Genomic DNA, 27,668 nt, shown 5'->3' with positions numbered 1-27,668 from the left:
GGGGGAAAAAAGCAGCGCTGTTTTATCATACTAGATACGTTTGAAAGTTCTGTTATAATGCTACTCTGTGCGGTCATCTCCGGTTTATTAAAACGCACAACATATTAAAGCATATTAAAGTTTCTATGTTTTCTACAAAACAAAACCGGAAATCGAGGGGTTATGACGTCATTGGCAGACGACACAATGACACTATGGACACGGTCCGTGTCACTAGTTAAAATTGCTTATTTCTCTGGATTTAAACATTCTTCTAAACATTTGGAATACTGTAAGTACACAAGTCAGCAAAATATATAACACTGTTCTAGTGGTTTTTGGATATTTTAATACAAATTAATTGTGCCTTTAATCTTAGTTTCAGTGTAAATAGAGTGAGCTAATCTGTGTTAATTTTAACATTAATGTTAATTGTAGTTTTTATTAGAATTTCAGTTTATCTGTATCCTCACTGCTGTTCAAAGTTTAGGGTCAGTAAGATTTCTTTCTATCTATCTATCTATCTATCTATCTATCTATCTTTTGTAACTATAAGTCTTTACTATCACTTTTTATCAATTTAACATAACTTTGCTGTATAAAACTATTAATTTCTTTTTAAAAAAGTATTGACCCTAGTATATATTGTCACAAAAGATTTATATTACAGGTTCCAAAAAAATATTAAACAGCACAACTGTTTCCAACACTGATAATAAATCAGCATATTAGAATGATTTCTGAAGGATCATGTGACACTTTATACTGGAGTAATGATGCTGAAAATTCAGTGCTGCGTCACAGAAATAAATTATATTTTACAGTATATTAAAACAGAAAACCATTATTTTAAATTGTAATAATATTTCACATTGATACTGTTTTTATTGCATTTTTTTATATTAGAATAAATGCAGCCTTGATTAGCAGAAGAGACTTTTAAAAAAAAAATCTAAAACATCTTATTGATCCCAAATTATATACCCCAGGGTATATCTATATCTATATCTATATCTTAGCCTTTATATTAATTTCAGTCTTTTTGTGATTCTTGATAACATGTCTTTAAAAAGTTTTTATTTTAATCTTAACATTCAATAATTAATCATATATTAAGTCATGATTTTATGTTAACCTTGATCTTAGTTTTAGCCTTTTTCTTAGTCTCGCGTAGCCAAATCTTCAGACTGACGGCTGAAGGTCTGGAATCCATGGCAGCTTTCATTGGCCAAGGCCCGCCCATGAAGCCGTTTGACCGACATGTCAAACAACCAAACACAGTTTGTTTTTCGTTTCAGCGTCACGCTTCGGGGCGTGGAAATGTCACCACAATAACAGACCGGTGTGTAAAACTCTCGGACGTATTTTAAAGATTCTATGCCGCAAACTTTAAATATTTCACGTACTTTTGAAACTCCAGCGTTTAGTTGATCCTGATAAGCGCTCGTCGTCACAGTTGTAAACACGACGGTTTTCTTCTTTCGTAAGGGTTTGGCGTCACGGCATTTTTGTTTCCAGACGGAACGTTAACGAACGCGACACACGTCTCCCCGAAATCCTGTAGAATTCAACCAATCCGATGACGACTTCGAAACTCCTGAAGTGTTTCCACTTTTGTGTCCCATATGCATCAGGCGTTCAGCCAGCGGTCCGTGGGCGTGATGTCTGAGGCTGAGACTACCTTTTTCTTAATCTCAGTCTCAGTGTCAGTTTTACTTTGCCTTGGTCTTAGTTTTTGCCTTAGCCCTAATTGTTGTGTCAATCTTAATCTTAGTCTTTATTATACATTCAGTCTTTCTGTTGTGATTCCCAATCATATATGATCTTGTTCTGTCTTAATCTTAGACTTAGTCTTAAGGGGGCGTGGCAGAGTCTTAACTTTGATAAAGAATATCTCTTTGGTTTTGAGACTTTAGTCTTTGCAACTTCAGGGATCTTATCTATGCACAATCAGCTTGTAACACTCCAAAGAGAAAGGAAAACTTGAAATCGCATCATATGACCCCTTTAATTTTAATCTTAGTTTTAGTCTTAGTCTTTATCTTAATATCGGTTTCAGTGTAAATTTGGCTTTGCGTTTGTCTTAGTCTTTGCCTTAGTCCTAATATTTGTTTTACCTTTAATCTTAGTCTGTATCTTAATCTCAGTTTTTGTTTTGTTATTGTTAAGCAGATGTTTAAAGTTGAAAATCATAATCTTAGTCTGATTTTGTCTGTTAAATCCTAATCTTAGTGTTTGTTTTAATCTTACTGTTAATTTTAGTCTTAGTTTTAGCCTTTATCATAATCTGAGTCTCAGTGTCACTTTGACTTTGCCTTGGTTTTAGTCTTTGCGTTAGCCCTAATCTTTTAGTATTAATTTTACCCCCGGTTTCACAGACACGGCTTAAGCCTAGTCCCAGACTAAAGTGTAAATCTGAGCTGTTTTAACTGAAAGAAACTTGCACTGACTGATCTTAAAATATATCAGTGCCTTTGTTTTGTCTCAAGATGCACACCAGTGATGTTTTTTAAGGCATGTTAATAAAAATTACTTAATTATGTCCTAATTAAACTATGGCCTAATCCTGGTTTAGTCTAAGCCCTGTCTGTGAAACCGGGCCTTTGTCTTTCTTGTGATTCTTAATCATTTTTAGTCATCATTTTAGTCTAATCTAATGTGCAACTTTTTGCCCCTTTAGATGTTATATCCATTATTTAATGTATTACATATATTCAGTCTAGTTAGAGTTCTTAAAGTTGTTGTTTTTTGGTCAGGAAGTACCGCAGACTTTGACAAATTGGCTATTGTTATATAAAAATAAATAAAAGAAAAAAGTGAACACAAACGGTGGCTCTGATGAATAACACCTCAGACGTTCACACTTAGTAAACTGAGGACGTGTATTAATGGAGAAGCGTGTGGAGCATCTGTTGTGTGAGATAGTGAGACTCATTCCTCTCTCTCTGCTGTGTGTCAGTGGAGAAGGTCCGCAGCCAATGGGACGGCACACAGCATGGCGTGGAGGCGCGGCTTCTGCAGCTGGAATGCATGATTGGCCACAGCGACCAATGGGAGGAGCAGAGGCACAAGTTGAAGGCTCTGATTGGTCAAAACGAGATGCGTCTGCACAACCTGCTGCAGCTGAACCGAGAGCCGCTCACCAAACAGATCAGTGACAACAAGGTGAGATCTTGACCTTTGACCTGTGTGACCTTTCAGTCAGTAAGAGGTCAAATTGTTAAATGTGTAAAGATTTGCTCTTCTTCCAGTAAAACATAATTTTCATTGGTCTCAGCTCCTGAATTCTTTGTCCTAACCTAGTTGGGAGGTGCAGACAAATGCACTTTCCAACAAAGAAATACTGTTTTCGATTTATTTGATGACACGGATCTGGATCAGTGTGATTTGTAGTCGAGCGAAGAGAAGAAATCCATTAGGCTTATTTATTTTTATTTTTTCACTTTTTGTCATTTAATTAATTTTGGAAGTGACCCTATTAAGATCATCTGAATCTTAGCTCTACATGTTGTCTTACAGATATTTGAACAGTCTTTCACTAAAGTGGTTATTAAAGTGAAGAATAAACACTAATGGGATGTTTTGTCAGGAAGTGATACAATTAAATTGCCTTATTTAATTAAAAGTCCGGAGTGGCCTTGTAAAAGGTACATGTTCCAATTAAGCCCACTATGATTTTTTTCAATGAAAAAGCTTCAGATTTTTTTTATTAAATAAACACTTCAGATGTGATAAATTTTTGATTAATCATCCAACCTAATTAAAGAACTGCCAATCAAACTGGACAAATACATTACAGCTTACAGGAATAGTTCTACCAAAAATGAAAATTTTTTGAAAATGTCCTTGCTCTCAGGCCATCCAAGATGTAGATGAGTTTGTTTCTTCATCAGATTTGGAGAAATGTAGCATTGCATCACTTGTTCAACAAAGGATGCTCTGCAGTGAATGGGTGCCGTCAGAATGAGAGTCCAAACAGCTGATAGAAACATCACAATAATCCACAAGTAATCCACACCACTCCAGTCCATCAGTTAATGTCTTGAGAAGACAAAAGCTGCATGTTTGTAAGAAACAAACCCATCATTAAGATGTTTTTAACTTCAAACCATTGCTTCTGGCTAAAATATATAGTCCATAATAACACTTCCTCCAGTGTTCCTCCAACTCCATATTTCTTTGTCAATGCAGCAAGCTTCTCTTTTTTGTAGGCGTTATCATCCTATTGGTTTGATATCACTTTAATTTATTTTCTCATCATGCTCATTTTCTCCCCCAAATGAACACAATATAGCTGAAGTTCATGAATTCAAGAGTTCTGAGCACAGGAAATTCAGTGCATGTGGTTTTATATGAGGTTTGATGTGTTTATAGCTTTGTGCGCTCGTTAGAAACAAAAAAATAGAGCTGCTCACTTGACAAAAGAGTCATCTTTCTGGTTTATAATTACAGACAGAGCATGCCATCTTTTTGTGGCTCAAGAAGCTTGTAAAATCTTTTCATTTCCTGTGGTTATCAACAGCTCGCTACAGATGTTAATGAATTCCAACGTTCAAATACAGATGATTGCTTTTAAGTACCAAGCAAGTGAATCATATGAGTACGGCATTTGATTGATTTATTTTTCAAATGTATTTATCTTTTCATTTTCAAAGTCCTGTGAGTATTCAGGCAGCTTCTTTGGGCGGCTGATCAAGCTCAGCAGATAGTTTTGATGTGACTGTCAAATTGTAGCAACACGTGATGGCAAAGCACTGAAAATGTAGTTGTGTATGTCAGTAGCACAGGGTTTCTGCAGATCTTAAAAATGGTCTTAAATCAGAGCAGAAAGTCGTGGCATTAAATGTTTTATGCATTGCAAAATTCCTCAGTATATTTGTTTTCAAATACAAATTTCTGACCATCCTTAAACCAAGATACATTAACTTGAGATGCAAAATGACTAGGGATGGGTATCGTTAAGGTTTTAATAATTAAACAGGGCTTTCATGTTGCGCGTGCTGAAGCTCCTCCGCTTGAGCGCGATCTCTTCTGAATTGCTAATAGCAATAATGCATCATAGACAAATGTTTGAAAAACAGCTGGTGACTCTGGTGAGATAGAATTTGCAAGATAATGTATATATAGCAATAATAAATGTATGTGTGTTTTATTAATTTCTCCAGTACCGATAGCAGGACCGTTAACGTCAGAGCTTATCGATACTCCGGTCTTTCATAATTTAGCCCCGGGACCGATTAAATACCGGGTTTCGGTACCCATCCCTAAAAATGACGATATTGTTTTTTGAGAAATTAATCAAATTTAAGTGAGTTTAAACAAGAGTAATAGTGTTTTGAATTATTGATTTTTCTGAGCCCGTTTGCAGATGCTTGTTCTTTTTAAATCATAAACTCACTTCGTTCATCAATTGTCCATAAAACAAGATTTTTTATTTTGTAATTCAGTTTTTTTAAGTAAATGCATCTTGGTTTAAGAATCTTTAGACAATCTTTAGTGTGATCAGAAGGTACTTTAAAGTGCCCCTATTATGGGTAATGAAAGGTTCATATTTTGGTTTTGGGAGTCCCCAACAACAGGTTGACATGCATGCAAGGTCAAAAAACACTTTCATTGTCTTATAATATGCATTTATATTTATCTTATTTGCTCAACGACTCCCAAACGATTCGTTTTTCGTTTTAAAAACGACTCGTTTCAATGATTCAGAGTCGACTCTTTCTTTTAAGAGACAACTTTATACACGGTGCACTTTCAGATTTAAAACTTTGCAGGATGTTTTCATTCACTTAGAGCTGTTACACACTGCATGAAAGGTTATTTTCATAATCTAGTGTTTGTGAGCAAAGCTATTCAGGCCTTAAATAGTTTTACATAGTAAATAGTAGATTTTTCATTGTTAAATTAATTAAAAAGTAATAAACTATTCTTAAATTATTATTATATTTTTTAAGTTTAATTATTATCAAACTCTTAACTCTGTAACAAATATCAATATTATATTTTTGTAATAAAAACAAACAAACAAACAATCAAACAAACAAAAAACAAGTATTATTAGGGTTACTTCATGTTCATTTGAACTCATTGGAGGGCAACAACTTTTGAAGAAATTGATTTGCTTTCTTCAGGTTGTAGATCACTAGAGCTGCAAAATAAAATAACTAATTTCATTATCGATTAGTTAGATATGTGCGCTGTGGCGTAAACCCAAGTTGTCCGAATCATGTGAGCACTCCATAAGCTTATAAGCATTGAGTTTGATGTGGGCAGGTTGATGCGTCACATGCTTTGCCAGATTGATGTTTCTCCCCAGTGCATAACTTCCATTTCCTGACATATTCTCATCTGTAAATATGCAAAATTGAAAGACATGCAAGTGTTTGTGTTCTGCAAAACAGCGAGTGAACATTCGCTTCAACAAACAGAGTGCAAATAAAATTACTAAAATGTTCATATTGATGTAAAATTAGCCGTTTGAATATCAAATGTAGCTACATTTATTTGAAATCCTACGTATAATCCAAATAAAAGGGGCCTCTCATCAATGTCTCATTAATTAATTGAATAAATTATAGTCAAATTAATCATTGCAATAAATCATGAATGAATGAGATTTAATATTAGTCTTGTAGACTGTTCTTAAGAGTATTTCTGAGGAGTTGTGTACAGTTTGGTAATTATGCTTTTATATCATGTCAATAAATTCTATAATAATAATAATAATAATAATGTTGTAAAAAATTATACCATATAATTATGTTTTATAAATATTGTGGCAATGAATGCTAATAACTATTCACATAATATTGTGGTATTAAATACTACTATATATTACTTCAATAAATGCTAATAAACACAATTTTAATTATTATGATCTATTAAATGCTACCTTGGTTATGCTTCTACAAATATTTTGGAAACAAATTCTAATAAATACTCCAATATTGTGATTCAATTCTATTTTAATTATGCTTTCATTAATATTATTTTAATGAATGCCAATAAATATTACTGTAGTGATTTTGCTCTGCTGTTCTAAATGATTTTGATTTTACAAATATTTTGGAAATAAATGCTAATAAATACTATTAATACTAATAATATTATTTTGATGATAAATAATATTATAATTATGCTTTCATAAAAAAATATTGCAATAAATACTAACAAATACTACTGTGATAATATTACACTGTTAAATACTACATTATGCTTTCACATAATTATTACGGCACTAATATTAATTCAATGTTTATGTGTTTAGCTTCTATTTTAACAGTGTTTGAAATCCTTTATATAATCCACATAACATATGTAAGGGGGGAAAAAACGGCTTCTCATCACTGTATTGAAGAAATGATTGTCAGATTAAACATTGCATTAAATCATGAATGAATTAGATTTGATATTGGTTATGCAGACTCTTCTTAAGAACATTTCTAAGGAGTCGTGCACTTAATATGCACAGGTGTAAATGAGGCTTTTGAATTGACACACACACACACACACACTACTGAGACGTACCTGTAGGGGATGCTAGAGTCATAATTTCACTGCATTATTGTTTGGTATTCATATATTATTCAAATGTTTTAAAGTGAGTAGGTATTTTAGGCATGAACATATATTTCAGTGTTTGCCTTGGGTTAGAAATAAAGATTTTAAGGTTGTTGGCCATGATTTTCTGAAGTCCTTTGAGGTAAAGTTACTTTCAGCAGCCATGGACACACATGAACCAAACATCATCTGACTTCTGTAGCGACTCCACTCTCTTGTGGAGCTGTTTAGATGGTAGCTTTATGTATTGATTTATTTTTGTTGTCAGGCGTTCCTGCAGGAGCTCAGTCGAGGACAGGAGAGCGTGACGTCCTTTAATGAACTGTCCAATCAGCTTCTGCAGGAATATGCCGCTGACGACACGCGCAAGGTCACAGAGGTCATGGACAAACTCAACACGGCGTGGAACAGCGTCAATAACAGGTATGTGCTCACACATCAGTCTGCATGTGTATTTATGAGCATGTTCATTTCCCTAATCTCCAATAAATGAGAGGAAATGAATCGTGTACACACACAGTGTGTCATAAACACACACACACACACACACACGGTGTGTCATAAACACACATAATCACACTAATGTTCAGCATGTACAGATATGACACAGCACACACACTTCTCGACACACAGATCATCATCACATCTCCCTCCATAAATGTTATTGCTGTGGCATGTAATATTGTGGTAATGAATACTACTGTAATACTATTATGGTAATAAACACTGTTGTTGTTATTATGCTACCACAATATTGCAGTAACATACTGCAGTAATATATGCTACCATCATAAATATTACAGTTATTGCACTTTTAGGAATTTTGCAGAAATGTTATCATGATAATATTGTGGTAATAAATACTACTGCCGTAACTGTGCTCTTACAAATATTGCAGATATGAATGCTACCATAAAGATATTGAATTTATACTACTACCATGTTAATTTAGTAATACATTGAATCATCATTATGCATTTATGAATATAATATCAATAAAGGATATAAATATAATGTTGTTATAATAAATACTACCATAATATTTAAGTAATACTTTACCATAATTATTCTCACAAAATACTACTGTAATAATAATTTGGTAATAAATTATGCTTTCATGAATAATGTCAATAAATATGTATAATACTGTCATTATAATATTGTTATAATAGATACTACAATAACAATATTGAAGTAATTATTATGCTCTCACAAAATACTACTGTAAGAATAATTTAGGAATAAATTATATCATAATTATGCTTTCATGAATAATGTCAATAACTATTTATAATACTTTCATCATAATGTTATAATATATACTACAATAACAATATTGAAGTAATTATTATGCTCTCACAAAATACTGCTGTAAGAATAATTATAACATAATTATGCTTTCACAAATATTTTGTAAATAAATGCTAATAAATACTGCCATAATAATATTATTATAATAAATACTACTGTAATATTGAAATAAAAAATACTTCACACAAAATACTACTGTAAAAATATAGTAACAAATCTTATTGTAATTATGCTTTCACTAATATCACATCAATACATATTAATAAATACTTAATATGATACAATATTAATAACTAATTAATAAACATTTAATAGTCTTGTAATAAATACTACCATAATTGTTTTAATGCAATTAATGGTAATAAATACTCAATACTTTTTAAAATTACTCAAAGTAAGCTTTTATTAATATTGTTTCAATAAATGCTAACAAATTCTACTGCAGTAATATTGCTGTATTAAATACTATTTTGATTATGCGTTTACAAATATTGTGGTAATACATAATGTTGTGAAATTAAATGCTACTATAATTATGCTTTCATAAATACTAATATATACTATTGTAATAACTGCTCTATTAGATACTACCTTGATTATGCTTTTACAAATACCGTATATATACAGAGTTCTGGCATGAAACTCTAGATGGCGCAGTCCGATAGGTCGAACTCAATCTGACCTAATGACATCATTATCACATGGCAGTTGATTGGTTCTCTCTTGTATCTGTAGCCAATGAGCTCGCTGCTCAACATTCAAATATATGACTAGTGCTTGCCGTAGCAGTTGCAGCTTGCTTCAGAAACCCTCCACCTTCCACAGCTCCACCTGTATAGATCTGCTACGAGGTGATTCATGTATGCTATATTTGCAGCAGCAATATTTCTTACATGCTCACAGCAGCATGTTGTGGATGTATTGGCAGTAGCAAGTCTCGGTACTTGCTCTGCCGCAGCAGCAGCAGCAGCATAGTAGATCTATTCCGCCAAGACCAAATACATTAACATTGTCATGTACATTACCATGCCAATCCCTCCGAGAGTTATCATGACAGAAATAAATGTTAATAAATGCTTCCATGATAATATAGTAGTAGGAAATACTATAAACATTGTGGTTATATGAATATTGCATTATGATTGCACACATATTACCACCATAATTAATACTTCGCTAATATGAAGGAAATGTTTGTGTGTTGACTAGAGTTGTTTAGATTTTTTCAGCGTCGTTGATTGTAGCACGGTGTGTTGTACTGGTTTGTGGTCATCAGGGCTTCGGACCGTCAGGCTGCGTTGGATTCAGAGCTGAAGTCTCTCCAGGCGTGTCTCCGTGAGCTCGAGTCCTTCCTCAAGTGGCTCCATGAGGCGGAGACTACAGTCAACGTGTTATCTGATGCCGCCCAGAGGGAGGAGCTCTCGCAGGACTCCGCCCACATCAAAGAGCTGAAGGGGCAGCTTGGGGTAAGAACGTCTACATACTTATATTCCATCAAATCCATTTGGGATGAGAGCCAACTTTGTAGCTTATTTTGGCATCCCAGAAGTTGTGTGAAACCAACCAATCAGATTTGAGCTTGTGATTTTCAGCTAGCACTTGCCAGTTTTGATTTTGACTACGGAAATGCATGAGACGATCAGTGTGTGGACTGCAGGCGAATCTGGAAGATTCGGGAACTAAAGTGCATGTGAACGATATTCAATTATCTCTCCGTAAGTCCTCATTAGTTCCCTCGTCAGTCAGACCCGCAGCATATGTGTAATCAAGGTACAGATCACTTCAGCTGTGAAAGAGCGTGTCTTTCTTCTCTTCTCTCTCCTCCGAGTCTGTGTTTGTCCTGTGAGATTCATACATCACAGTTTGATCTCTTTATCTGCTGTCCGCTCTAATCACGACTGTACGCTCTCACTGCCTACTAGCATTCAGCAGCCTACACACTACAAATGCACTAAACACACTAAAACCGACTGTCCCCACTCTAAAGTGTGAAGTCGCACCAATTCATTGAATAATCTTTTATTGTAATGTTGCTTGGCAACATGGCATTTTTGCACCCGTGAAGGGCACTGCGAGGACGTTTGTAGGGTCAGTTGAAACCAAAGTGAGCTGCTGAATTCTTTCGTGAAGGCCGTTAGTGAAGTGTATTGACGATTGTCACTTCAACATCTGAGTGCAGAGCCCTCAATTCATTCATTTGAAGATTTTAGGGCTTTACGGGGTCAAAACTGCTCACACTTTTGCATATTTTTGTTTATTTATTTGTTTGTTTATTATCATTATTACATGAACTCTGCAAGTGCTGTGAGTTTGAGTCCCATATGACGTGCATTTGATACACATAATGCACCAAACTTTTTCCCCCCAGTTTGTAATGACGAGGGTTTATAAATCTGTTGTCATCAAAAGAGAAGCATTTAAAAAGAGATGATGTCCTGTGGCTTCCTGCCAAAATAAAAGTGTTTGAAAGCAAAGTAAAAAAACAGCCATAAATAATATTATTTAATAATAATTATTATTATTAAATACTTTACAGTTCAGTAGTATACTAGTATATATTTCAATAGTATTGATATTTCTTTGAATTTGATAAATTAATGAATTGATGCATGCATGCATGAACGAATGCAATTAGGGATGTTTCCCCAGTTTGTTCACATGCACTAAAAGTAAAGCCAATGTTGTGGGTTTGATTCCAGAGTCACAGATTTTAATAAACTATAGAGTTTGAAAATAAGTGGCTTTAGATTAAAGCATCTGCTAAATGCATAAATGTTTAAATCACTTTATTTGACATGCACATTTTTGCTTTTTATCTGTTTTCAGTTCAGCTTCTTTCTTTCTCCATCCGTCTTCCACTTAGTCATTGACAGTTTCTTTTATTTTTGCCATAATCCTTACTTTGTAGTCACCCATCATCAATTATTTTGTCTTTTTTCATGTTTCTCAAGGACATGTTCAGATTATTGATTTCCTTACAAGCATGTAAAAGACGCAGGTGATGACTAAAGAATGGCATGTTATGAAAGTGTTCAGTCTTGGCTGATGTCTGTGTTTGTTTGACGTCAATGAGAGTGACATGAGAAATAGACTCACTGATGTCTTTATCATTTCAGTGAGAACTGCTTTCCTGTTATTCCCATGACAATAGTGTTGAAGTGCTGGCTGTGACGTAAAGCAGCTGTGTGTAAGAGTGTAGGTTATCATGTATTTTGTTTTTGTCTTTTCCTTGTATATTTCTGATGCCGTTCTGTTTTTGTTTTTTGTTGTTTTGCACAAAAAAAAAAATGCTTGAAAGAAATGGCATTTGCTCATCAAGTGCCCTAAAAGTGTACACGAGCTCATGGTTGGCATTTTGTTGTTTACTGTTGTTTGTTCCCCATCCATCTTTGTCACTGTACAACTGAATCACGCTCAAATCACACTGAGTCGCTAGTGGTTAGTGTGACTAGACAGACAGACTTATCGATCGCTCATCAGGAGACAGAGAGAGACAGACACAGATCTGAGATGCAAACACTATGAGTGTTTGTTTAGCTAAGAGATTGTAGTGTTTCTATCCTCTTGAATGTGAAATGTTGTATTGTGATGTATTTCTGAGTGAAACAGCAGGATTTGATTCATCTGGAATTGATTGGATGGTGAAAAGTGGCTGTTGTATACTATAATGGAGGCAGGTGGTTGGAAGGAAGGGGCTGAAAATAGATTTGTGATGTTGACCTAAAATGAAATTAGAATTGACTCCCTTTACTTACTTAAAGGGATAGTTCACCCCCCCCCAAAAGATTTAAATTCTGTCATCATTTACTCATCCTCTTTTTGTCCCAAACCTGTATGACTTTAATTCTACGGTGGAGCGCAAAAAGAAGATATTTTGAAGACTGTGCTGGTTGCGCTTTTCCATACAGTTACAGTGAATGAAGCTTAAAAAGGACACAAAAGCACCATAGAAGTACCATGATAGTGGTCCATTTGACACAAGGTTTTATTTTCTAAAATCTTTCCCTCCCTCCAACATTTAATCTTTACAACTAGATCATTGAGAATTGGAACAGATTCAAGAATGAATCATTTAAATCGGTTTTGTGAACTGAATTAGCTGAATCCTTAAATGGATCCCAACTCTAAATAAATGAATAAATCAAATTAAATAAATTAAAATAAATAAATAAAATAGTCAGAAATTATGGTAATAAAGAGGGAAAAGTCTACTGTGGTTGCCAGAAGTTCATTGTAAAAGTATGTTGACCGTGTGTTCAGGGTATTAGGGGGTGACAATTTTTTACAACTCTGCGCCATATCTTTCATTTAAGTGATATAATGTTAATATACAAAAAAATACATATATATATAATCAGTAAATAAATAAATAGTCTGGTTAAGTCAAAGCTATTGCACGGTTTCATAAGCTTTGGAAATTGCAAAAAAAAAAAGGTTTTTTTTTGTTTGTTTTTTTTTTATCTCTGTACTATAATGATAATATTATGGTGCTTTTGTGTCCTTTTGGAAGCTTAAACCTGAAATTAAACTTGTAATCGCATGGAAAAGAGTGACCAGCACATTCTTCAAAATGTCAAATTTTGTGTTCCAACGAAGAAAGTCAGTCATACAGGTCTGGAATGAAATGTGCTCAGAATCTTAATTTTTGGGTGAACTATTCCTTTAAGGACGTAAATGGGGTCAGTATTGATTTCATGTTAGCTTTGTGAACGTTTGTCGTCAAGGGTCATCATCAGAAGCGCAGAATGAGATAATAATAGCACTTTCACACCGCAAAAGAGCGAGTGGTTTCCATTTCGAATCATTACTGTTCTCCTCGTGTCTCCCTCATTTCTCTGATGTGTCTCACTCATATATATATATATATATATATAATCAGTAAATAAATAAATAGTCTGGTTAAGTCAAAGCTATTGCACGGTTTCATAAGCTTTGGAAATTGCAAAAAAAAAAAGGTTTTTTTTTGTTTGTTTTTTTTTTATCTCTGTACTATAATGATAATATTATGGTGCTTTTGTGTCCTTTTGGAAGCTTAAACCTGAAATTAAACTTGTAATCGCATGGAAAAGAGTGACCAGCACATTCTTCAAAATGTCTCATTTTGTGTTCCAACGAAGTCAGTCATACAGGTCTGGAATGAAATGTGCTCAGAATCTTAAGTTTTGGGTGAACTATTCCTTTAAGGACGTAAATGTGGTCAGTATTGATTTCATGTTAGCTTTGTGAACGTTTGTCGTCAAGGGTCATCATCAGAAGCGCAGAATGAGATAATAATAGCACTTTCACACCGCAAAAGAGCGAGTGGTTTCCATTTCGAATCATTACTGTTCTCCTCGTGTCTCCCTCATTTCTCTGATGTGTCTCACTGCTCTATTTCTCTGTCTCTCAGGAGATGTGCTCTCTTTCAGTAAAGTGTGTCACCCTCACTCATTCCCTTTATGAATTTATACACCCTCTCGTTCTCATTCTTTTGGCACCGAAAGAGACACTCCGTCTCTTGAACGCTCTCCGGAGTTTCTCTCCGTCCGTTGTATCAACCCTTCTCTCCCCCCTCTCTCACAGCATCTTTCTCTCCCTCGGTCATTGTCTTTTTTGTCGTTCGGTGTTAATTCTCTCTCCATGACTCATGTTTATCGCTGGAGAGAAGGGAGTTCTCGTTGCCGTCTCAGTCCTGATGCACTTGAGTGTGCGCGCGTGTGTGTGTGGGACATGTTTGTTAGGGCTCGTCACATTTCGCTCGGCTGGTGGTGGGGGATATGTGAGCGTGTGTGAGTGTGTGTGGCGGTGAGGATGCGTGCTCTCAGACGCTGGCAGTCGTGTGCTGGCAGAGTTAAGATGATGGCTGTAGTTCGGACGTCTCTGCAGAAAGTGGTGGTCTTCTTACACCGGCTCCAGAGAATGGCGATATCCTCACCACGTTACCAGAAACTGTGCAAGGTCAGTGTCTTGTGCACACACTCGCTGAAGCGCTTTCATCCGATCTGTGCTAGTTTACGGTAGTTGGATTTAGTTTGGTTTGTCATGAGTTCTGTTGAAGTTCTAGTTAAACAGTTTCTTGGATTTCGTCTCATGCTTTTTACTTATTTTTTTGTCGTAGTATTTTTTTTTTTCCAGTGAAATCCTTTACAATAATCTTTTGTTGTATTTTTGCTGCTATTTTTATTTCATATTTTGACAAAGTCTTGTTTTAGTGCATTCAAAATAGCACAAGTTTGCAATTTATAATGTTTAGTTCTGTTCTTTATACCAAATGGCAATATTGATAACTCGTACAAACCACATACATAACCGGTATGAACATTTGAATGGCATTGATTTAATTATCCTTGATGAATTTGGATGTGATATCTTCGAATAGCATGCAAGAGTTTGATCAGTGATGTAGTTTCCAGCTGTTTGTCGTGAGATGACCAGAAAACCTGTCCAAACCACATTAGAGTGGGAGGAACATTTAAAAGAAGTTAATTTGATGTAAAGTATAAGATATGTTAAAGGATTCCTGTTAGTAATATCGTGTATGAGTGATGCTATGTTTAGCTGCTGTCAGCGTGAGCTGTCAGCAATCATCCTTTGAGTGTGTGTGTGTGTGTGTGTGTGATAGAGATTAGAGAAAGCAACAGCTGTTCTGATATTCAGTGTTTAGCTGAAATCCTCACAGGATTTACACACACAACACACGGCGCTGCTGAGAGATGGAGAGCTTTTTAAACAATAGCGAGTTCATCTTTGTGTGTGTGTTTGTTAAAGAGACAGCAGCACGTGGCAGTGTCGTGTGTGAAAGTGAGAATGGGTCTCTGTTATTGTAAGATTACGGAGTTCGCGCCTCTGAAGTGGGTCATATTCAGCACTTGTTTTTGGTATTTTTAAATTTTTTTCACGGTTTATTGCGTTATAAATTAATGCAGTTCAGTAATTTAACATTTTCACCCTCTTTCTGATCTTTTAAATATAAACAATTAAGCAAGCTGTTTTTGTTACTGTTTTTTTAAAAACTTCCATATGTAAATGAGCGCTATTGTGATTGGTTAATCAATGTGTGCGGACATAGTTCACACTGTCGTTCAATCGGAGCTGGTCCAGCTGCTAAATTCTGATTATGTGGTAATGTAAAATGTAATGTAATGTGCAGTTATATATTAATATAAATTCAGGGAAGATTTAAAGGGATAGTTCACCCAAAAATGAAAATGTGATGTTTATCTGCTTACCCCCAGGGCATCCAAGATGTAGGTGACTTTGTTTCTTCAGTAGAACACAAACGAAGATTTTTAACTCAAACCGTTGCAGTCTGTCAGTCATATAATGGAAGTGAATGGGAATCACAGCTTTGAGAGTAAAAAACACACACACAAACAAAACCAAATTAAACCCTGCGGCTCGTGACGATACATTGATGTGTAAAGACACGAAACGATCAGTCTGTGCAAGAAACTGAACAGTATTTATATTGTTTTTTTAACCTCCGATTCACCGCAATGTCCGAACTGTCCTGAGTGCGTTCACGGCGTCGTTTTCATTTTTGGGTGAACTATCCCTTTAAGATGCTTTTGTGTGAAGATTAGCCGCTTTTGCTGCTTATTAGATATGACACAATAAAAAATTTAATTTTGTACATGATAATCAGAGTTTTGTCCTAATCATCCATTGCCGCAACAAGTCATAGGACATTTTCTGGATTAGTAGACATCTATTTCTGTGGATCTGCTTAAAAATCCTGCTCCATCAAACGTGTTCTGATTGATGTTCTGATGTTGTGCGTGATTTTCACTTTCAACTGTGGAGAGCTAAATGGCTTATTACTAAAATCATCACAGCGTGTCTGGTTGGACAGGTTGTACGTTTCAGTAAATGGTCTGGGTGTACTGGGAACAGAGTTTTGATTTGTGAATGGTGGAATGTGTCACATACTACATCCAACCTAACTTAGTAGAACAAACAAATCCTGTTTTCGTGATGTAACCCCTTAAAAAATCAACCAGCCTCAAGAGTCAGTTTCAAGAGAGTGAAAGAATTAAAAAAAGAACATGAAGAGGTGAGTTTAAAAGGAAAATAAGGAGAGAAATTAGATTAAGCTGCGCATTATATGCAGAAAAGCAGTCATTTAGCAGATGCTGTTCTCCAAAGTGATGTATGGTACATTTATAACGGGAACAATCCCACTGAATTCAACTGAGTTTAAGTGTCTCGATCAAGGGGAAATGAAGAAAGGTGGAAATGTTTAGGTACCTTATGATTTGTTTTGTTTCAGTCAGATTTCTCAGTGGCTCCTGTTTTTAACATGGACACAAATCTTAGTTTGTTCAATAAAGTGTCAAATTCTGTGCAAGGGTTTATCAAAAAAAATTTAAAATCATGCTCTGCCTCAGAGTAGAAACAGTAAGAGGTTATAAAAATCTTGTATCCAGGACGGCTCTGCGGCTTTCCTGCTATGTAAATGAAAATCAGTATCAGAGCGACCATAAACTTTGTGGCTGTCAGTCAGCATGCGTCTCGTTTTCTGCGGTTTTCATCTTAGTTCATGCAGAACATGGTTGTTGTTTTTCTTAAAGATGTTGTAAAATAAAGATTGCTGAGCCTTTTTGTCCGTGGCTATTAAACTTCTGAACGCTTCCCTGTATTTGATGTTTTCACTGGCTTTTATAACGCTGCAGATGTGCTGCCCATGCTGTTTTTGCAGCGTTGCACACTGTTGTTTTGTTTTGCATTGCGTTTGATTTTTCAATTAACTTAATTATCAGTAATTAACTCTAAATTCTAAAAATTACTCATCGGTTCATAAGTCCCATATGTGAAATCCATCAGACGAAACGTACACACTCCATGAGCACCAGCTCTACCCTGAGGAACATAAGGTGCTCCTCACTCGATTAAGCAGCCCTAGACCAGATGGAGGCAGTGCGGTGATCGTTTAAGCGTCCCTGGGCAGCACTGCTGGCTCTGCACCCTTGGGATGGCATCAGTCATTCTGCGCTGCATTACAAACTTTGTGTGGTTGTCAGTCAGCATGCGTCTTGTTTTCTGTGGTTTTCAGCATGTATCTTAGTTCATGCAGAACATGGTTGTTGTTTTTCTTAAAGATGTTGTAAAATAAAGATTGCTGAGCCTTTTTGTCCGTGGCTATTAAACTTCTGAACGCTTCCCTGTATTTGATGTTTTCACTGGCTTTTATAACGCTGCAGATGTGCTGCCCATGCTGTTTTTGCAGCGTTGCACACTGTTGTTTTGTTTTGCATTGCGTATGATTTTTCAATTAACTTAATTATCAGTAATTACCTCACTCGATTAAGCAGCCCTAGACCAGATGGAGGCAGTGCGGTGATCGTTTAAGCGTCCCTGGGCAGCACTGCTGGCTCTGCACCCTTGGGATGGCATCAGTCATTCTGCGCTCCATTACTCTCTCCTGGGAGGCATCCATCTTTTGGAGATCATCCGAGCCTCCAAAGACCTGCTCTCCTGCACCACCTCCATATGTGTGAGTGCGATGAATTCGTCTGGTTCAGAATGAGCCTCAGTTCTGTGTGTCTGGCAATTCCACATCTGGCTCCAGATGATTCATTTATAATTTCATTCATGATTTTCTTCCAGTGTCTGAGTGGCATCCAGCTGCATGACTGCAGAAAGGTCCCATGTTTGAGCAACCTCTCACATGATTCCTTCTCTTAAATAAACGTGGGATATCACTTTTAACTTCATTTTTTTATGATGAGGAACTAATTGTAACTCAATTATTAGTTGTCCTTCAATGTGTGATAGATGTTTACACTAATATACTTGAAATGGAAGTCGAACCCAGTGGTTTCCAACCACGTATCTGGAGGCCCCCCGATACTACACACTTTGCATGTCTTCTTAATCAAACACACCTAATTCAGGTCATCAACTCATTAGTAGAGGCACCAATATCTGAAATGTCCGGATGAGTCGGACAAAGGAGACATGCAAAATGGGCAGTGTTGAGGGTGGCTCTAGGAACATGGTTTGGAACTACCGGCTTAACAGGCAAGTGTTCAGAAATATGAGGCTTTTGTTAAAGTACTGTCCTGCAGAGTTTAGCTCCAACCCTAATTAAACACACTTGAACCAGTTAGTCAAGGACTTACTAGTCAGGTGTGTAGAAGCAGGTTAGAGCTAAACTCTGCAGGACATTGATCCCCCTGGTGCAGGATTGGACACCCCTGGGATAAACTGATTGATGAATCTCCATTGTTAATTATTAGTATACATTTTTACCCGCACACATAAAGAGCATACATAACTAGGACTATTCATTCATCTGACTAATCTGTTAAGTTATCAAAAGTTATGAGGGTTGCCTGGTGACAGGTGCGATGACAACTGTGTAAGCATATGCATGTTTTTACAAGAAAAGCCTCTTCCAAACATGCAGAAATGTGTGTTGGAGGCGACTCTAGGAACATGGTTGGGAACCATCGGAATAACAGGCAAACATTCAGAAATATGAGGCTTTTGTTAAAGTACTTGACTCAGTCTGTCAGTGTAAAATTGTCCAATTTGGGACTAGTTTTCTAAGGTGGATGAACTGATGTAAATCATCGTGTTGTGGTGGGAGTACTCTTCTAAGTGGATGAACCAATGAAAATGGTAGAGGTGCAATAGTACACAAAAAGATTTTTCTGCAGCAGCTCACTCTGAGTTTTTCAATATATTGTCCCATCCTGAGATGACGTGCATAAGAAAAGTCTCTTGCAAACAACTTAAAAAGACTGGAGTTGTATTGATGTTGTGTAACAGCAACACTCCCACCCCTCCAAGCAGGTACAGTTCTGACCACCTCTGTGTTCCAGAGGCATGATAACCCTGGACTGGGCTACTTACCGCAACCGTGTGTGCTGATTCAGATGTTTTAAGATAATGGTGCATTAGCAGTCTGTCATGTTACACACAAACACACATACAGACTCTGGCAAGCACACACACCAGCCTCTTTCACACTAACTCATCTCTCCTTCTCTCCAGTGCGCACACACATTGTGAGTCACGGCTGCTCCTCCCCTCACTTAAAGCACATTTGGACTGATGTCCATTACTGAGAGCCTGAGTGGAAGTGCTATATTAGTGTGTGATTGTAGATTGGACCGTGTGCCAGAGTGAGATCAAGATTAATCTGCATTTATGAGTCGGATCATCAAAATTTGCCACATTTTAGGAAAGAGATGTGTGGGCGCGTTCATAAATCTCTTCCGACATTGGGTGATATATTGTATGTCCTTGGCCAAAGTTGTCTGGGTATTGGCTGGTTGTAAAGGCTCCTCTCCTCTCATATCCAGTCCTCTTCTTCCATTTCTCCTTTTCTTTCCCCATGTCTCGTCTCTTCTCGTCGCACCTCTCATGTCCTCTAATGTCCTCTCAGATCCTTGTTCCTGTCATTTTCACTCTATTCCTACCTCCTCTTGTCTCTCCTCTAGTCTTGTACTCATCTTCATCTCTTGTCTCTCCTTGTCTTCATCGTGTCCATCCTCTAGTTTGTTCTCTTTGTTTCTCCTCTCGTCTTTTCCCTCTCTTTCCCCTTATCTCTGCTCCCTTGTCTCTCCTCTTCTCTTTCCTCACCACATGTCTCCTCTTGTCTCTCCTCTTCTCATCTCTCCCCTTTTCTCTCCTGTCCTCGTCTCATCTCCCCTCTGTCTCCCTCTTTTTCCCCACCTCATCTCATTTTATATCTCCTCTAGTTTACTTTTCCTCTACTTTCTCTTCTCCCTTATTTCTATTCTTGTATCTTGTCTTTGTCTTTCCCCCTTTCTTGTCTCTCCTTTTCTTTCATTTCATCGGCCCTTACATTTCCCCCGTCTCTCTTCTGTCCTCCTCTTCACCATATCTTGTCTCTCCACACTTCTGCTTTCTTCTGTTTCTCACTGTCCTCTCAGATCCTTGTTCCTGTCATTTTCACTCTATTCCTACCTCCTCTTGTCTCTCCTCTAGTCTTGTACTCATCTTCATCTCTTGTCTCTCCTTGTCTTCATCGTGTCCATCCTCTAGTTTGTTCTCTTTGTTTCTCCTCTCGTCTTTTCCCTCTCTTTCCCCTTATCTCTGCTCCCTTGTCTCTCCTCTTCTCTTTCCTCACCACATGTCTCCTCTTGTCTCTCCTCTTCTCATCTCTCCCCTTTTCTCTCCTGTCCTCGTCTCATCTCCCCTCTGTCTCCCTCTTTTTCCCCACCTCATCTCATTTTATATCTCCTCTAGTTTACTTTTTCCTCTACTTTCTCTTCTCCCTTATTTCTATTCTTGTATCTTGTCTTTGTCTTTCCCCCTTTCTTGTCTCTCCTTTTCTTTCATTTCATCGGCCCTTACATTTCCCCCGTCTCTCTTCTGTCCTCCTCTTCACCATATCTTGTCTCTCCACACTTCTGCTTTCTTCTGCTTGTTTCTCACACTCTGTTTTGTCTCCTTGTCCTGTCTCTCCATATCCCCATATCTCCTGTAACCTCACATCACTGCTGCAGTCCCTCAGCTAACATCTTGTCTCTCTTTTCCAGTCAACTGTCTTCGTTTCTCCTCTCTTCTCCCCTCATATCCTCGTCTCTCCTGTTCTCTGTCCTCTACTGTCTCTCTCCTCCTTTCTCCCTGTCTTCACTTCTTTCCCTCTTGTTTTGTCTCTCATCTTCCATGTCCTCTTCTCCCCAATGTCTCGCCTCTATATGGTCTTGTGGACACATGTTGATGGAAATCACTTGTTGTTGTTTAATTTCTCAATCTCTCCATCTTTGAGTGTAATTCTGTTTTCTCCTGATCAATAAGAGCCTGTCACACACATCTTCATATACATACGTGCTGCCCACCATCCCCAACTCCGCTGATCGATATGTCCCACTCTCATGAACAACGGCTCAGATTTCCATTCGCCTCTTTGTTTCTGTGCAATCCGAGGCTCTGGGGTAGTAGTCAAGGCATGACATAAAGGAATGATAGCTTTCCTCATCACACTCATTTGTTTCAAAGCTCTGTCCATCTAGACAGCACCTCCTTTATCATCCTGAAGGTCTGCTCATGGGTCATGTCTCATATTTGCTTTTTTCATTTGTCTCCTCTCTTTTGTAGTCGTCTTTCCTTTCCTTTTCTTTCCTTTCCTCTTGTCTACTCTCCCCTCTTCGTCTTTTCTCTTGTGTGATTAATTCAGCTTCAGTTCCACACATTTGTTTATCTTCCTTCTATACATGCCTGTGTGTAGACCGATTATTTTACACATTGAAAGACAAAGAGCTCTTCATGCATTCATAATTACGGACTGATGCCATTTTAAGAGCAGAACATTCACAAATGACTGAGTTTCTCCCTTTAGTGTATTGCTTGCTGCACCAGCGAGTCAGTGAAGTGGTTCAGTTCTATATCCATTTCTCTCTGTCTCTTTATTTTCTTTAGCCAGTGCATTTCAGGTCTTGCTGTAGCAATTTCTTAACAGTCTGAAAATAAAATGGATTAAAAAAAAAACAAAGATTCATTATTGCACAGAGAGTGAAATGCCTGTGGATAAATATAGAAGCCATGTTCTCCTGGGCACAGAACCAGGACTAAAGATATATATATATATATATATATATATATAAGGATTTCCTGGCAGGGACTGTTTGAGGTTCCTGTCTGAGTGTTGTATAGATCAGACATAGTTCAGACCCTCTAAACCTCATACACTTGTCGTTTCCATTGGGAATTAATGTCAGAACTGTTAAACAGATAGGACCAGAGATGGGATTGACCTCACTGTTCTGTCAGATTACTTTCTCATTCCTATTGATCAGATATTGATCGGATATCGACCAAGTCCTTACCGCACAAGGCTTTTGCAAACCTTCGCCCACAATTAGCATGCTGGTGCTGATGTTCTACACACACTAATATACGTCGGCCAAATTGTTGTTGGTTTGGACCATAAAGCCTCATAAATCTCTGAGATTAAAAGCTTTATTGAAAACCAAATTAACTCTGTGACTCTGTCACTGTATGTGAAAGAGAGAGACAGCAGAATATATGTGGTCTAAATCTACTTCTTCAGACACCTCTATCCCATAATTGTATACATAATGTTTTAATTATATATCCATAATTCTTCTTTATTTCAGTGGGTTTTTAATGTATTAATGTGTTTCCATAGTGGTTCCCTGTCTTCGCCCCAAGTTGCTGGGATAGGATCCAGCATCCCCATGACCCTATGTAGGACGAGCGGTTTGCTGTCCCATCCAAATAGTCTGCTAAATCTGCCTGTAGTTACTTAAAGTTGTGCTTCTGGAGGGCCACTATCCTGCAGAGTTCAGCTCCAAACACACATGAATCAACTAATCAAGGTCTTCAGGATTGCTAGAAACTTCCAGACAAGTGTTTTGGGGCAGGCTGGAGCTGAACTCTCCATGACGTTGGCCCTCCATGAGCAGATTTAGACACTCATGCTCCACTTCTACTTTTGGCATAACAAATAACTAGGGATGCACCGATACTGGTTTCTGTACCCAATATTTAAAAAATGTACAAATGCAATAAAAATATCGGTATCGGCATCGGTATCGGCAAGTACCAAAAATAAAAGTATCGGTATCGGGCGAGTACTGGAAAAAGTGGTATCGGTGCATCCCTACAAATAACTCTACTTCTGTTAAGTACCCTAACTCTACTGGGTCTCCTTCTAACTGTATCTCTGCGAACTCTACATGCAACTGTGTATTTATATTAGGGCTAGGTTTTGACACAAATTTCACGATTCGATTCTCATTCACAAAAAATATGAACAGTGGTGGTGGTCATAAAAAGTTAATGGATTTATTCAAACATAAATTAAACATTGAAGAACAGTTAAATTTATAATGAATGTTATATGGTGCATATATTTAGCAAAATGCCCCTCTCTACAGTTTATTTTTCTATCTGACTAATGAGTTTATGGTCACCGAATAACGTTTTTTCTGAGGTAAATGTGACGTTACGTGACATTGTTTACAAGCCGTTATATTGATGTCTTTGCGCAGCTGAAACACTGATTGAGTGATTACATGAGACAGGATACGGATTGTAAAGTTGTACTCTTTCTTTTAAAGGCAGAGTAAGTGATTTTTCAAAAACACTTTAGCAAACTGATTCGGGCCGAATCGCAAAACAAACTTGTAGCCAATCAGCAATAAGGGGTGTGTCTACTCGTGATGTGGAGGAGAGCGCGTTCAGTGCATGGGACGGACATTAGCCGAGCCGAGTGACAGAAAGATAGAGATGGCGGATAAAAAAACAAAAGAGGAAAACGTCTGCGGAACGATAAGGCAAGAAGTAGGACCCGTGTAAATATCGGATCAGCTTTCCAGCGCTGGAGAGAACTCAAGGAGCGGAGGCCTGCGATCGGACGCTGAGGTTGCTTTGTTTCTTCTCAATAGGTGAGTAACACCGTGTCTACAACAGCTAAAGTCTGCCTACACTGGACGCGATCAAACGACCGTTGAAAACCATTTGAAATGTGTGTCAGCACGTCATAAATAGAACCCGGCAGCAGTTTTCTGTCGGGGATTTGTTGCGCCGCGCCGCTCACGTCCGTAGACACGGTGCAACATTGGTTTTGCTTTGTTTCACAGAACTAATCGTTGCCTGGGTTGCGTACGTATATGTGGGGCGGAGCTATCAAAATAGGGGCAAGACCCTTTTGGGGTAGGGGCGTGTTTGTTTTGGTGATTTCAAATATCATCATTGGCTACCAGAAATCCCTTACTCTGCCTTTAACTTGCCTTCGGATGTTTAGTCATGTTTATTTTGTGCTGAAACTGGTATTAATGTGGAGAAGATGCTCAGTTGACGTGCGCCTCGCGCTGTTGAACTGAGGCGCTACAGCAATCTGTCACTCCACATTAAACAGCGCCAAAACGGCATTTATTGTTTGAATACTGCAATACAATGGACAGAATTTAAAATCTGAGACTTTGTTTCATATTAAAAGTACCAAAGCACAATGCTTATTGCGATATATTGGATGGGAAGTGCCCTTCAATGTTCCGTCCATTAACTGAAAACAGGCTTGACTAATCGATTCTTGCAATTTAAGAATCGATATCGTTCCATAAAAATGAGAATCGATTAATATCGAGATATCGATATTTGTTACCTAGCCCTAATTTATATATGCATAATAAATGTACACAGTACACACACAAATATTATGTAAACAAAAACTTTTATTTTGGATGCGACTAATCGCGATTAATCGTTTGACAGCACTACTGTGGTCCTCCATGAGCAGAGTTTGACACCACTGCTGTATCTCTGCCACCTTCTCTATATCTAATGTCTCTACTTCTAACTCGAATTCTACCCCTTTTTATTTCGTCTCTGTTGACTCCGTCTAGCTCTACCATTGCTGTCTCTAATTTGATCTCTATTTACTCTACATATTCCATAATGCATAACTCCTCCTGCATTTGTTTGTCAGCTCATTCACTCATTTACATCTTCTGTACTTCATCCCCCTTTACCTTTACTTCTTTCTTCTACATCCTTTACTTCTACTTCCCCATTTTCCACCCAATAAATGTCCCACATTCTCATGTAAAGTATTATTTTGGTTGGTTATGATATAGTATTTTTAATCTAAAGTCTGATATCATTGCGAATAGACTTCAGTAAAGAGTCCCGAGGGTCTGTACTGCATGTGCTGGTGTGTGTGTTGTGTATATATTTAGAAAGATGTCAAGGCCTGTTGAGAGGGAGTCTAATCAAGAGTTCTGAACGCACTCTACTACTATGTCACTCATTGGTGCATCATGGGAGTTTGCTGTCATAAAACCGTCTTATTTCGTTCTTTTTTTGATGCTGAATACAAATGACTAGAATATATCCTCTCTCCAGACACACACACATGCCATACACAAGCACACATAATGCACACACTTTCATATATCTTTGAATAGACTGAGGAAATCGCTCAAAGATGTATTTTGAATTGAATTTTCTCTTGCAAAAATATTCCTACACTTACTGCTTTCTTGGAACTGGCTTCCAGAAGCAATGAAGGCTTTGTGTGACAGGTACTCTTTTTCTCTCTCAGCCTGTCTCTATTTTTTGGCCTTTCCTGTCACTCTCTCTCCCATTCTTACAATCATTAGGAAGACACTGTTATGCCCCGGAGTGTTGTTTGGTACATCATTTTCTCTCTCTCCGATTTTCTCAATCTCAACAGTTTTAAACTTATTGAAAAAAAAAAAACTTTTTAATGGCACTGGCAGTGTTTTGGAAGAGTGCAAACAGCAGCTTATAATAATGTTGCTTCCTTTGAAATACACACACGCTCTTTCTATCTAATCACTAAGAGCGTTTGCATTCAGATAATCCATCCTACTTATTCAGGGTCAGTTCGATAGTGTTCTGCTCAAGGTGGAGTGGCAGACACAAGCAAGCTGATCTTTGATTAGATGTTGTTCGACTGCAGTCTCTTGCAAGACAAGAACACACTCATAAACATGTATACTACAAGCTTATTTTATGTTTTTGAACCAGTATGTGCATAGGTGGCAATCATACTTGAAGATAATGCTCTGTAGTTGCTCTTAATGCTTTTAATGTTATATTTGGGATGTTTAATAAATTTGCTCATCCTTGACATCACATGCATCCTAAACAGCTGTGAGTCCAGTAGGCATATGACTGTATCAAATTTTCATGTTGTGATTAATTGCTAATGCTTTTATCACGGTATACGGTATTATCACGGTATTGAAATTAAGTTGCAACAAAGTGTTGTCATAAAGTATAACAGGTTTAATAACTTTTTTCTTATAACAAAAATAACTAAACATTTACATACAATAAAGTAATACGCAAAAAAAGTATAAAGTAAAAAATTTCACACAGATTAAAGTGCAAAAGAATTATAAAGACCAGTAAGTAACACTTTACAATTAGTTATCATTAGTTAAACTTAGTTAATGCATTAACATTAATAATGAGCAATAGCTACATTTAATACACAAGTTATTAATCTTTGTTTAAAAATACAACCATTAGTGCAATAAATAACAGTTGCAACTTTTTATTTTAACGTGTTGTTAAATATTGAAATTACCTAAGATTATTGAATGTTTTGAAGAATTTTTCATTGACAGTTTGTTTACTAATAAATTAACTAATGTTAATTAATAGAGCCTAAAGTAAAGTGTGACCAATTAATAAAGAATCAAAACATTTTCAAACAGTATCTAGGGCATGCTGTCCAGATTAAAATGTAAAAAAAAAAGTTTGAAGTATTAAGTATTTGGCGCTGTGATAGACACCACTGCAAATACAAAAATCTGAATGGCTATTTAAACCATTTAAATACGTTTCAGAAAGTAGCGCAGCTGCTTTGTTTACAGGGTTTCCGGGCTAACGGCTGCATTTCTGCTGCTCCGCACCATCTGCTGTCAGAGAGTAAATGTGCGCTTTCATTCAGCGCGTGTCTCGCCATGCGCTTCTCATCCGTGCTTGTTTACATCAGAGAGTGCACGTGTCTTTCACGCAGCATACAGCGGTGTTGTGCATTTTGACCAGTTGATGGGAAAAGTATTCTTAAAATGCATTCAAAGATTCTGTCCCGCGCCCGCCCGCTCCCGCAGAAATATATCTTATCTGGTCCAGCTCCCGCCCGTGACATTCATGTTTTGTCCCGCTCCCGCCCGCAAAAGCCCGCATAAAAGTAATCTATATAGATTTTTTTTCAGTACATCAAAGAAATTTACATAAAATGGTTCTGTAATATCTCCTAAGCTCCACAACATACCAGCATAAACGCTCCAGATAAAATATTTGTTATTTAGGCTAAGCATCAACATTCACATTTATTTATATAGCACATTTCATACACAATG

At 37.1% G+C, this 27,668-nt stretch overlaps 1 protein-coding gene across 1 annotated transcript in view; it reads left to right on the top strand.

The window, feature by feature from the left end:
• LOC107718008 (utrophin-like) overlaps positions 1 to 27,668 on the top strand; it is a 200,930-nt gene that overhangs the window by 56,002 nt on the left and 117,260 nt on the right. The window contains exons 42-44 of the mRNA XM_016524923.1: positions 2,939 to 3,144; positions 7,808 to 7,962; positions 10,127 to 10,316. Of these exons, the coding sequence (XP_016380409.1) occupies positions 2,939 to 3,144; positions 7,808 to 7,962; positions 10,127 to 10,316 (551 nt within the window). The remainder of the gene's footprint in view (positions 1 to 2,938; positions 3,145 to 7,807; positions 7,963 to 10,126; positions 10,317 to 27,668) is intronic.

The sequence above is a fragment of the Sinocyclocheilus rhinocerous genome, unplaced genomic scaffold, assembly GCF_001515625.1.
Source record: "Sinocyclocheilus rhinocerous isolate Xijiao unplaced genomic scaffold, SAMN03320098_v1.1 scaffold843, whole genome shotgun sequence".
Lineage (NCBI taxonomy): Eukaryota > Metazoa > Chordata > Actinopteri > Cypriniformes > Cyprinidae > Sinocyclocheilus > Sinocyclocheilus rhinocerous.
Note: the sequence above shows the minus strand (reverse complement) of the source record. Positions and strands in the feature narration are given on the sequence as shown.